At 42.8% G+C, this 11,316-nt stretch overlaps 1 protein-coding gene across 1 annotated transcript; it reads right to left on the bottom strand.

Annotated features, from left to right (window-relative positions):
• Positions 1–5,166: 5,166 nt before the first annotated feature.
• On the bottom strand, positions 5,167–10,345 carry LOC128741454 (nuclear pore complex protein Nup154). The gene is made up of 9 exons (XM_053837280.1): positions 10,115–10,345; positions 9,821–9,980; positions 9,672–9,748; positions 8,139–9,585; positions 7,948–8,061; positions 7,367–7,879; positions 6,640–7,313; positions 5,654–6,498; positions 5,167–5,593 (listed from the first exon to the last, which is right to left on the bottom strand). Exons 1-9 carry the CDS (start codon positions 10,217–10,219, stop codon positions 5,338–5,340), a joined length of 4,191 nt encoding a protein of 1,396 aa, XP_053693255.1. The 5' UTR covers positions 10,220–10,345; the 3' UTR covers positions 5,167–5,337.
• Positions 10,346–11,316: the final 971 nt, after the last annotated feature.

Below are 11,316 nucleotides of genomic sequence, written 5' to 3'. Positions count from 1 at the left end.
CTTCAGATCTTATTATTAGTTAAATAATTAAATTACTATTGTTCAGTTAGACTTCCCAACTATTTTGTAAGAAATCCTGTCAAAAGTATTCGCTAATCTCACAAACGCTTAATAGTTAATATATCCCATGTGATTGAAAATAAATTTGTATGACCTTAAAGGAACATAAATTGTCAAATCTTCATGCTTCATTGTCAATGATTTTAATACTAGAATGTATTGCTGGTTCCAAATACGATAGTCAATTCTTTTTTGATTGCTTAAGTTTTCCAACATAGAAAAATGAACAAAACTCTAGTCTCATTTTTTAAACTTACGAGATTCTACCTCTATAAAGAGAAGTACCTGCAACTTGTGGAAATTCTAGCGATTGTTTTTGTTGACGAATTCTGGGCTTTAGCTTCAATTTCAGTTTCAGAGTTGGCCTTGTGTTACGATCAAAATTTGGTCAAACAAGAATGCGCATAAATTAATTTAAGTTGTTATAAATTAAAGTGAAATTATTTTTCTATTTAGCACTCTAGTTGCCAAACTCGCCAACGCTGCCTCTTTTTTTCTTGTAAACATACATTTACACTTTGTTATTATAATCCAATGTACGCAATAAAATTTCAAACATTTAATTTGCGCGAAACTTGTAAATTTGAAACTATGTAATTTCAAGCATTATAGTTCGTTAGTATAAAATACAGGAAAAATATTTATCTAAGCTTGATTAACTGGTACCATCCAAGCTCTCTCTCTCTCTCTCTCTCTCTCTCTCTCTCTCTCTCTCTCTCTCTCTCTCTCTCTCTCTCTCTCTCTCTCTCTCTCTCTCTCTCTCTCTCTCTCTCTCTCTCTCTCTCTCTCTCTCTCTCTCTCTCTCTCTAGCAGCCGAGAGTCGGGGTGGCTCTTGGGCTCTTGTCGTATCAAGAATTCTTCTCCATTGTACTCGGCCCTAGGCTATTCGTCGCTGGCTAGCACCCTCCTATTCCTTGCTCGTGATTCATACGCCTCCGCCACTCTCCGATTTCCGTTTGTACTCCACCAAAAACGCAACACCTTTCGTTCAAATACGGTTTGTGCACATGTCTTCCATAAGCAAAGTTACTGTCTCAAGTCCGTAGAGGACTACCGGTCTGATTAGCATTTTGTACATCGTCAGCTTTGTGCGGCGGCGTATGCTCCGTTTTTAGTCTGGCGTAGATTGCATCCGCGCCGTCCCGAGGCTTCTAGTATTGATGTCAAGGTCGTCTGCGAAGGTTAGTAGTTGGCTACTCTTGCTGAAGATCGTTCCTCTCATTTCGATGCTCGCTCGCCGGATCACACCTTCAATAGTAATATTGAATAACATAAAGGACAGGACTCGAGAGTGCTTCCGAAATGCGAACGTAGTACATCACTTGCTCCAGAGCAGCTTTGATTAGCCGCGTCAGTTTGTCCGGAAAACCGTACTCGCATTATCTGTCATAGCTGTTCTCGTTCAACTGTATCGTATGCTGGCTTGAAATCCACGAAAATATGATGCGTGGATGCGTGACACGTTGTACTATCGACGTTTCTGGAGGATTTGTCATAGAGTAAAAATTTAATCTGTAGTAGCGCTTGCAATTGGGGATAGACAACGCAACAGAATCTGGGAGAGCACCTTGTAAGCGGCGTTGACCAACGTGATGCAGCGGTAATTACAGAAATCTAGCCGGTCGCCCTTTTTGTAGATGGGACAGACTACATACATCTTCCATCCACTCCTCCGGTAATTTCTCCTCTTTCCAAATCCTAGAAATTGTCTAATGAAGAATAAGAGAGGAGAGGAATTCTTGCTATACGATAAGCGCCACCACGCTGCTAGAAGTAAGCTTCTTTAGATTGTTTATTGTTTATTAATTAAAAGTCAACAGATTTTTCTATCCTATTGACTACTTAAAAACTAATAGCAAGAAGAGCTCTAAATCGGGTTTTCAGCACGCTGCGGCTGACGTCAAAGTCGAAGTAGGACACAAAACGGTTGAAGTTCATTAGATGATCATATAAACCACTACAACTACATATAAACCACCCAAACGCCTTGGGGACAGAGAGGGCTACGAAAGTCTTTCACTAAGTGGGCTAAGGATTTAGTGCAATTTGCTTTGAAGAAAGTTGACTATATATTATATAATGCGATAAGACAAGATCAACACTTATATCACTTTTCCGTCTGAATAAGCTCTAAAAATCATTAATAGAATCACTTGAAGTAAGGGTATCGCTGTACACTGTGCCAGTAGGGGTTTCATTCAAAACATCATATGGGTCTCTAGGTCCAGAAGAAACGATGATCTGCTGAGGCGGGGTAGCTTTGTCACTGTTCACAGAAATTCCAGTGAATAAGAGGTGTGCCCAATTGTCATCCTCCCTGTTTTAGGGTTGAATCGATCGCATAGAAAATGAATGGGGAAATTTCATATTGAAACATTTTATTTTTTCAAGCAAGCTATTGCAAAAATACATTTTAATAATTACCAACAAAATATTGTGAGTAAATCTAATACCCTGCCACTATTTTGGCAGGAACTTCGGAAATTTTTCTCCAAATTTGCTGCAATGCACGAGACAATGAAGGAAAAAAATCAATTTTTTGAAGAAAATAATATAAACTTTTCCTATGCTTAACTTTTCATGGTACATAGTTTGGCAGAACATGGCCGTACGTGGTACCTTCTTCCAGCACAGACTCCTACACAAGTACGCCTGGAGGTAATCAGAATTCAGAATCACAGGTCGACCACGTTTTGATCGACTGTCAGCACTTCTCAGACATTATCGACGTCAGATTCTATGGAAGTGCTAACGTTGATTCGGATCACTACCTAGATGCGCCCAAAACACTCCATTGTGAACAACCTTCGGTACCGACACCAGCCTAGGTTAGATCTCGCGCAGCTGAAGCAGTTAGATGTCGCCGCAAACTACGCGCACTCACTGAAAGCTGCGCTGTCGGAAGAGGACGAGCTGGACGAGGCACTTCTCGAGGACTGTTGGAACACCATCAAAACAACCCATCGGGCATGTGGCGCGGAATCAGCAGAACGATTGGTTTGAGAGTGAATGTAGGAGGGTGATGCATTAAGAGAACGCTGCGCGGGTGCCCAGGATGCGCTGTGCCACACTACAGAACGCGGAAAGACACAAACAGAAGAAGATGCAGCGAAACCAGATCTTCCAAGAGAAAAAGCGCTACCTGGAAGAGGAGGAATATGCAGAGTTGAAAGTTCTATTAGAAACTGATCGGATCCCTAAAGGCGAGTCGAAATGCATTTCGGGACGACGGACGATCTTGAGGTAACCGATGGTGGAAGTAGCACTTCGATGAACACCTGTAATGGTGCCCAATCGGAGAACTATGGCGGCGGGGAAAGCAATTTCGACGGTGCAACAATCGGAGAAGAGGTGTCAGTCCCAACGACAGGCGAAGTCAAAGAACAATAAATCAGCTGGAAAAGATGGAATCGGAGCGGAGCCTATTAAAATGTGACCCGAAAACCTGGTCGTTTGTACACCGGTTAATTGTTAGAATTTGGGATACGGAACAGCTACCGAGGTAGTGGAAAGATAGGGTTATCTGCCTGTTCTCAATGCCGCAAAGCGCTGTCCAAAATCATTTTCTATTCACTATCACCGATTGCGAGCAGGTTTGTGGAAACTTATCATGCCGGCTTCGTCGAAGGTCGATCTACAATGGATCAAATATTTACACTGACACAGATCCTACAAAGGGGTCGTGAATACAGAGTTCCCATGCACCATTTATTCGTTGATTTCAAAGCCACATATGATTTCATCGATCGGAAAGAGCTATGGAAAATCATGGACGAGAACAGGTTCCCCAGGAAGTTCATCAAACTGATTAAATCTACGATCGATGGTACACAGTGCTGTGTTCGGATTTCGGGTGGATTTTCAAGTTCATTCGAATCACACAGAAGGCTTCGTCAAGGTAATGGTTTCTCATGCCTGCTGTTCAACATAGCGCTACAAGGTGTTATGAACCGAGCGGACATGCGGGACACGATCTTTAGCATGAACTCTCCATTAAGGCTTTACAGTACACCACTGAGGAGCTCCTTGAGCCTCATCCTACCTGAAAGATTTTTTCAATCGCCAATAGCAGTCGTCCTGAAGAGCTACGGGAGATCAAGGGCAATGTTTCCCCTCGATATTCGTGCTTGATATTTAATCGATGAACATAAAACCATACCGAAGTCCAAAGCTGGTTTCAAGGTTCTTTAGTATGATCTATATTGTCGCTCATTCAAAAGCTTCCTGAAGGATAGAGTTTGCTCTTTCCTTTTCACCTTTGTTATACTAGTTGATAAAGGTTTTCTATTTGTTGAAGTTCAGTTTTGTTATTTCATGAATTGATTGAATTGAATTGATAACTTGAAATAAAAAGTTGTGAATGTATATTTAAATTTTTTGTTGTGATGGGGGGCGGGTTGCCGTGACGTGACCTACTTTTTCAGGGGGGTCATGAAGGTGTGACATAGGGGAGAGGGTGGGTTGATTTTGGACAAAATTTGCGTGACGTACTAAATGGATGTAAATACGTCTAAAACAAAGTACATGCTGGCCAACGGAACCGAGACCCAACGACGCCGTTCGGACAGTAGTATAATGATCGTCGGCGATGAGTTTGAGGTAGTCGGCGAATTTGTCTACCTTGGCTCAGTGGTAACGGCGGACATGATACCGGCCGTGAGAGTCGGAGGCGTATTATCAGCGGAAGTCGTGCTTACTAATGGGCTCCACAAGCAGTTGCGGTTGAGCAGACTACGCCCCCGTACAAAGTGCACCCTGTACAAGACGCTTATTAGACCAATTGATCTCTACGGGCATGAAACATGGACAATGCTCGAAGAGGACCTACGAGTGCTCGGAGAACGATCTTCGTTAGCGTATAGGAAAACGGAGTGTGGAGGCGGAGAACGAATCATGACGACCCTGCAAAGATGGCGTTTGCCTCAAATCCGGCAGCAACAAGACGACCAGAAGCACAGCGAGCAAGATGGTTGGACCATAGGTAAGTTCATGGCAGTTTGAAAACAAGAGCAAAAACTAGCTCTCGGTGCCTGACTGTATGAAATAAAAAATCATTAGAACAAAAGAATAGTTTTTTTTTCAAAAGTTATATTAAAAGTGGCATTACAACAAGAATATTTTTATTCAAAACGCGTGATAACTTTCATACATACAATTTCTTGTAGCGTCAAACAAAAATTAGGTAGGCGTAATACGAAACATAATTATTTAGAAGTGCAGCGTAATAGATTTTGACTATTATAGTCGTCAAACACCCAAAATGAACGCTCCTGCCAGCTAGCAGTGGATTCGGTTTAGCTTCGATTGCGTTTCGCGAAGATTGTCCACGTGCGGCTGACCATCTGGTTTGGTATACAAGATGCTCAAACAAGCGGAGATGAGATCTTGCGATTTGGCAATAACCTTCCGGCGATCTTTCAGTGGAATCAAATTCGGTTGAGAGGCAATTATTGACAGTAACTTTGCCGTCGACCTAACCAAGTACAGTTCGTCTTCGTCCGTCACCCAGACACGCTCGTTCATGGATATCAATCTAGCAAATTGAAAAGAAAAATGAAAATCAAAAATATATAAAGAATGCATTTTAACATACCGGGCGTAAATGTTCAATAGTCCATCGATATCCAGATTCATTTCAATCAAAGCTTCGGGAACAGGTGAGTCAAATAGTTTCAAACGGAAACATCTTAGTTCCAACTCACGCACGATGAACGGGAGTGGGAAGCAATGACCTGCACTTTCGTATTCCAATGCCAAACTTTTTACTTTCGATAGTAACCGACGGCATCGTTCGGTATTACTGTCCGGTCGTTCTAATTCTTTATCCAGGATGTGTGTCCAAACCGATTCGATCAATAGTGGATCGTTATGATGCGAACAATTTAGAATGGTCAATTTGCATTCCCATAGTTCGAATCGTTCGGCAAAATCCGCGTACAGCTGGGTCAGATTGTACAGCGTTGAGTTGAGCATTTTTAGGGCAGTGGACGTGTAATTTTTATCGGGAATAATCGACATAGCATCGAACACCTGCTTCTGTATTTGCGCCACCTCCAGCTTGTCCTCTAGATCTTTAAGCAGGACCCCATTGTGAGCTGAATAGCCAACAGTATCGCTCCTCATGCACATAACGGCTCGGGCAAGATATTCGATTCGCTGTTGTAAGGACATTGATTCGTTGGGAATGTTAGCCAACTTGTCGAGAATTTTAGCCGCAGCTGCATGTTGTCCATTTCGCTCGTGATATTTCCACAGTAGGTCAGCCAACACCAGATTTTCTGGTGTACGGCTGACGGCACGGCCAAGGAACGCTCCCAGGGACGGTTCGCCGACTTCCAGCAATTCTCCCAAAAGATTGTGCGACAGCAGCCACTCATACACGGAAACGTGCAGCAGTTGATCTTGGCTTTGCAATGACAGGCTAATGATCGATATAAGCTGAAATTTTGTATTATATTATATTATTTGATTTGATCATTTGATTGAAAAACTTAAATAAATAAAAGCATCCGAACCCCGGTTGGAAATCTACTTTTGTAACCAGAAGTTACAGGAATAAAAGGACTTTAAACATCTTACCTGATTATTGGCCAATTTATCCCGATCTGCGCTTTCCAAGGAAGGATAAATGCTGCTAGGTTTACTGCTGCAAACATTAGCGTAGACGTGCTCAAGCATCAGTTTGATTTCTTTGTAGCAACTCATCCGATTCTGGAACGCAATGTATCCCTCTTGATCTTCTACGGGCTCGTTGTTGCGATAGAAATGCAACGCTGCTTCGTTCGGATCACTTTTCGCAGCACAGATGGAACACAGTTCAATGACACCGGTGAAAAATGATGCATTTGTAAACTGCTGGCAGATCGAGCTTAACGGCAGATTTGGAGCCGCAGTCTTACACAGTTGCAGAGCAGTTCTCAAGCGGTCTGCCTTCTCGTCTGGATCGGTACAAGTTTTAGACAGCAGTAGAATTTCAGCGGCCTTATGAGACACAGCATCTTCGTGTCGGTAAAGGTTAGGGCAAACTTCGCGGAGTTTTGACGAAATCGAGCCCACGCTGGCATTATCATTTAGATAAGAATTTATCAAAGTTACTATCAGCAATCCACACAAGTCGGAGCGCGAAAGTATGAGATCACGAAACGTGCATGATTGCAGAATCGACTGCTGTTCCTTGGTTAGTTTGGACACCAACAGATGGCACTGGTGCTCACAGAGAATCTTCCACAACGCCAAAACTTCACAAGAATGTTCTGTACAAAAAACAAGGTTAATAAATATTACTATGACCAACTCAAATTCTTACTTATTAAACGAATCAACGCATCTAGCGACTTTTTCTCTTCAGCCAGTGCTTCCTCAGCTGTGTTCTTCTGTGAAACTCCAGATCCAGTCAGTATGTTTTGGCTTCCGTAGCTTTGCTGTCCATAGGAACCTTGAACGCCACTTCCAATAGCACTGGAGAGACTTGATAATGCTTGTTGATGTTGCTGCTGTTGATGGAGATAACCGCTGGGCCCGGAACCTCCAATGGCACCAGGATTGGATAAATTTTTTCCAACCAAGCCAACCAAATTAGTCAACGTAATGGATTCCAAAAAACGCTTAATAGCGTACAAATCCTCCAAGATTTGGGCGCAGTCCTGCTGGCTGATGGTAGTGTGCAGCTTATCGTCAATACATCGTTTGCGCCAAATTGAACGCAATAGACGGGACATGTGAAGGTACAGCCCGGCATGCTTAGCCGAGTAGTGGAAATTTGATGACTCCGCCGTCATAGGAAGATTGTTATTGAAACTGTTGCTCAAAGCAGGGGATACTGGAAGAACGGAATTTCCGTACCTTTATTATTTCATAATTGCATGATTTATTAAAGTTTGTACTCACCAGAACTAGCTGGAATTTGAGTTTGCTGCATAAGACTTTGCTGAACAGACGATGCTGGTCTGGAAGCGGAAAACGGCGTCGACATATACATTCTTGGTCCTCCGGGTTGTGATTCTGCAAAAAGAGTATAGTTTAATTGTTAATAGAAAAAAAAGTTGCTAGTTTTGGGTAAGAGAGGCAATTGATTTTACCTGCATATGCACCGGCCGGCGAATTAAAGCTCAATGGTCGCGTCGCTGTTGAATGAGCACCCAAGTAGGGCGCCATTTCGAAGTACGGCTCACCGCCATACAAAATAAAAGCTTGTGCTGCCCAATCTCCTAGCTCCGTTCCTTTTAGCGTTTCAATGCAGGCCAACAACAAACTGGTAGCACACGCTTGTGGCTCGGTTTGCACCTGGAAATAGGCTTTAACGGCTTCGTTGTGCGGACCGTGACAGGAAAGTAGTAGTTGTTGAAGAATATCGACCGATTTCAGCAACGAAACGATATGGACGCCTTGATTGGTGAGCAACGCCACTTTGTTAGGAACTTGAGCAGCACGAAGTGGTGTCTCCACGGTGACTTTATCTTTAGGCTTGACTTCTGCAATAGCCCATACTTGCCCATCCATTGTCATAACAGTTGATGATTCTACCAAATTCTGACGAGAGGGAAAAGGTTCTGAGCTAAGCGACCATAATAAATCTTGGTCAGCTTGTGGGGTGGATACCATCAGTAAACAACCCTGGCTGAAGAAAGCCGAGTGAACCTGCTTTGGTTTCCCCACGGTTGTATTCGGAGTGTAACCAGGAGGAAGACGAACATGCAGCAGATAGAGGCCTTGGGGCCGTTGATCGAATGTTCCTGGCTGCTGTTGAAGATGTTGTGAATGTTGCGCACCAAATAGTACTGGTACTGTTGAGAAGTAGAACCGTACGCCAGTTTGAGTTATAGCTATTAAATGGAATTGTGGTGAATCTTCAAGCGATAGCACACACAAGGCAGTGACGGGTTTGAATATGGACGATTCAATGGTTCTTAAAATATTCCCCGCTGCAGACGCAATATCGTTTTGGGAAATTCTAGCTATCCTCTTAACTGCATTTGTATCTGCGCCTATATCCCAGGCCTCTATGGCTCCTTTCTCGGTTAAAGTATATAATAATCGTCGATTATTGTCTACAGTTATTTTCGATATTGAGTCGGTTTCCGAAAACACCTTAAATATTCCAGGCACCAAGTGCGACATCAGTCCTTGCGAATGGTTTACTTTCTTGCACCGTTTGCCAAACCAATTCGATTCTGCCTGATACGAGACTTCATACAAACACCCGTCGCGTCCTCCGAGAAAAATTCGTCCGTCAATGGTTCCTTCCACACAGGTGATCGCAATGTTATCCGTGTTCAGCACAAATATAGGCTTATTCAATAGCTGCATTTCCTCAGTTGCTGACATGATCGACCTATTAGGTGAAGCATTCGAATCGCCGAAAGTCACTCCTAAAATTACGATTTCAATCGGCGTGGTCAACACCAGCAGGTATTTGACATCTGCAATAAAAACACCCGGTTTTGGGGCAACCAGGCCGACGCTCACGATCAAGTGTGAGAGACCATCGAAATAGGCAACATCTCTTGTTTGTTCATAGGTCCAAATCTACAAAAAACGTCAAGTTGGTTAATCCGGTTGAACCTCTCTGTCGTCCTTCTATAAAGTATATTATGGTTATGGATAACACTTACGTAGATGTCGGAATCGATAGTTAACCAAGCGCGACCAATTTCCGGGAAAAGTCCCATCATACAGTGACATTTGATATCTGAAATTTAAAATGTTCATTAATAAATCAATATGAAATTGCGTACATGTAGAGTAAAAGCTCGCTACTCACGTTTGAAATGTTCCATTATCTCCGGCGGTATCGGAATCTTGTTGATTGTCGCTAGTTGGTTCAAACTTTTCAACCCCAGCGATAAGCTGGACAGATTTTGGTAATCGAAATCATTCAAGCCGCTCGCCGTTGCAACTCCGGATTGTCTAATGCCAGTTACCTGCGCCGGAAATAAGCCGGTTTTATTTTTTGTTTACATACAGCAGAGGTTAGAATTAGAATTCAATAACCGAAACGGCATACAATGATCGCGTCGGTTCTGAAATATCGGCATTATTTGAAATATGAACTCACTTCCAGTAAACCAGGCGTTGAGCAATCAGCAATGTCGTGCCGTTCCAACATGGTACCGGCCAACTCCAATGACTCAATCAGAGCGGTCGTTTCTGTAATACTCATCGTAGAGCTTGATATATTGATTTTTAACGGCTAAATTGAGTACGGCAGAGTAAATAACTAATAACGCAACAAATTATGTATCTAATTCCGATTAGATTTTTACGATTGAAATACAGCTTGCTTCACTTTTTCGCACCTTTTACCGATGGATGGATGACAGATGTTAACAGACGAAAAATCAAAACCAGCAGTTCGGAACGTTTGGAATGAACGAGGCGGGCAGCGAGTCAAATGAACCACGATTCACCCATTTGACATCTACCGGTGGTTTGTTTTTTAGGGCGCGTCTATAAAGTGCAAACGATCTGCAACGCGACGCGAATTTCCTTGCTGCAGTTTAATATTCGGAGATTTTGCCTAAAATTAATAAATCTGGTAAAGGAAATTCCGCGCTTGTACCAAATGCCGCGCAAGCTGCGTTGCCAAAAACATATATTTTTCTTGACATAAGAGAATCAGAACTGGGTGGTTGACGAAAGGGGGGAGGTCCAAATAAATATACAAGGTGTTGCGCTTTTCTTGCATTTAGACCGATTGCCATTGCACTGGTGGCTCAGAGGCAAGATAGAGGGGTAATGGATGGGGGATCCACCGAGGAGGGATATATGGAAAAAAGCTTTGTTTTTCTTTCGTTAGGATTTTCGGAGAGCGAACAGATGCATAATCACCTACGCGATAGAAGGGGGAGACGAAGAACGTGAATATGAATGTATGTTCCGTCATGACTCTAGAAGGTTCTTCATCAAACGTCTTGTCAAACGCGTGTTTTTGACATGCAAGAACCAGGGCAACGGCAGGGGGTTAACAAAAGAAGAAACCGGCCTCTAAAAAGGGGAAGGAAAAGGTTCAAATGGGTAAAGGGGTGCGTTTCTCTTGCATTTGGAACGATAGCAATTGTACAAGTGGCTGGATTTCTGAAATGGAGAATAGACCGGCCATCAACAGGGGGGTTCAAAAACGTTAAAAAAGCTTTGTGTCTATTTATATGGATTACCTATCCAGCTTTTTACGAGCCATAATGGCGGACGTGTTCGTAATAATTGAACAGCATTTTTGACATTTCCCCAATACATCGCACGTTTTCTTTCCGCGCGTTC

The sequence above is a fragment of the Sabethes cyaneus genome, chromosome 3 (genome assembly GCF_943734655.1).
Source record: "Sabethes cyaneus chromosome 3, idSabCyanKW18_F2, whole genome shotgun sequence".
NCBI lineage: Eukaryota > Metazoa > Arthropoda > Insecta > Diptera > Culicidae > Sabethes > Sabethes cyaneus.
The sequence above is the reverse complement of the archived record's forward strand: the minus strand, read 5'-3'. Positions and strand labels throughout refer to the sequence as shown.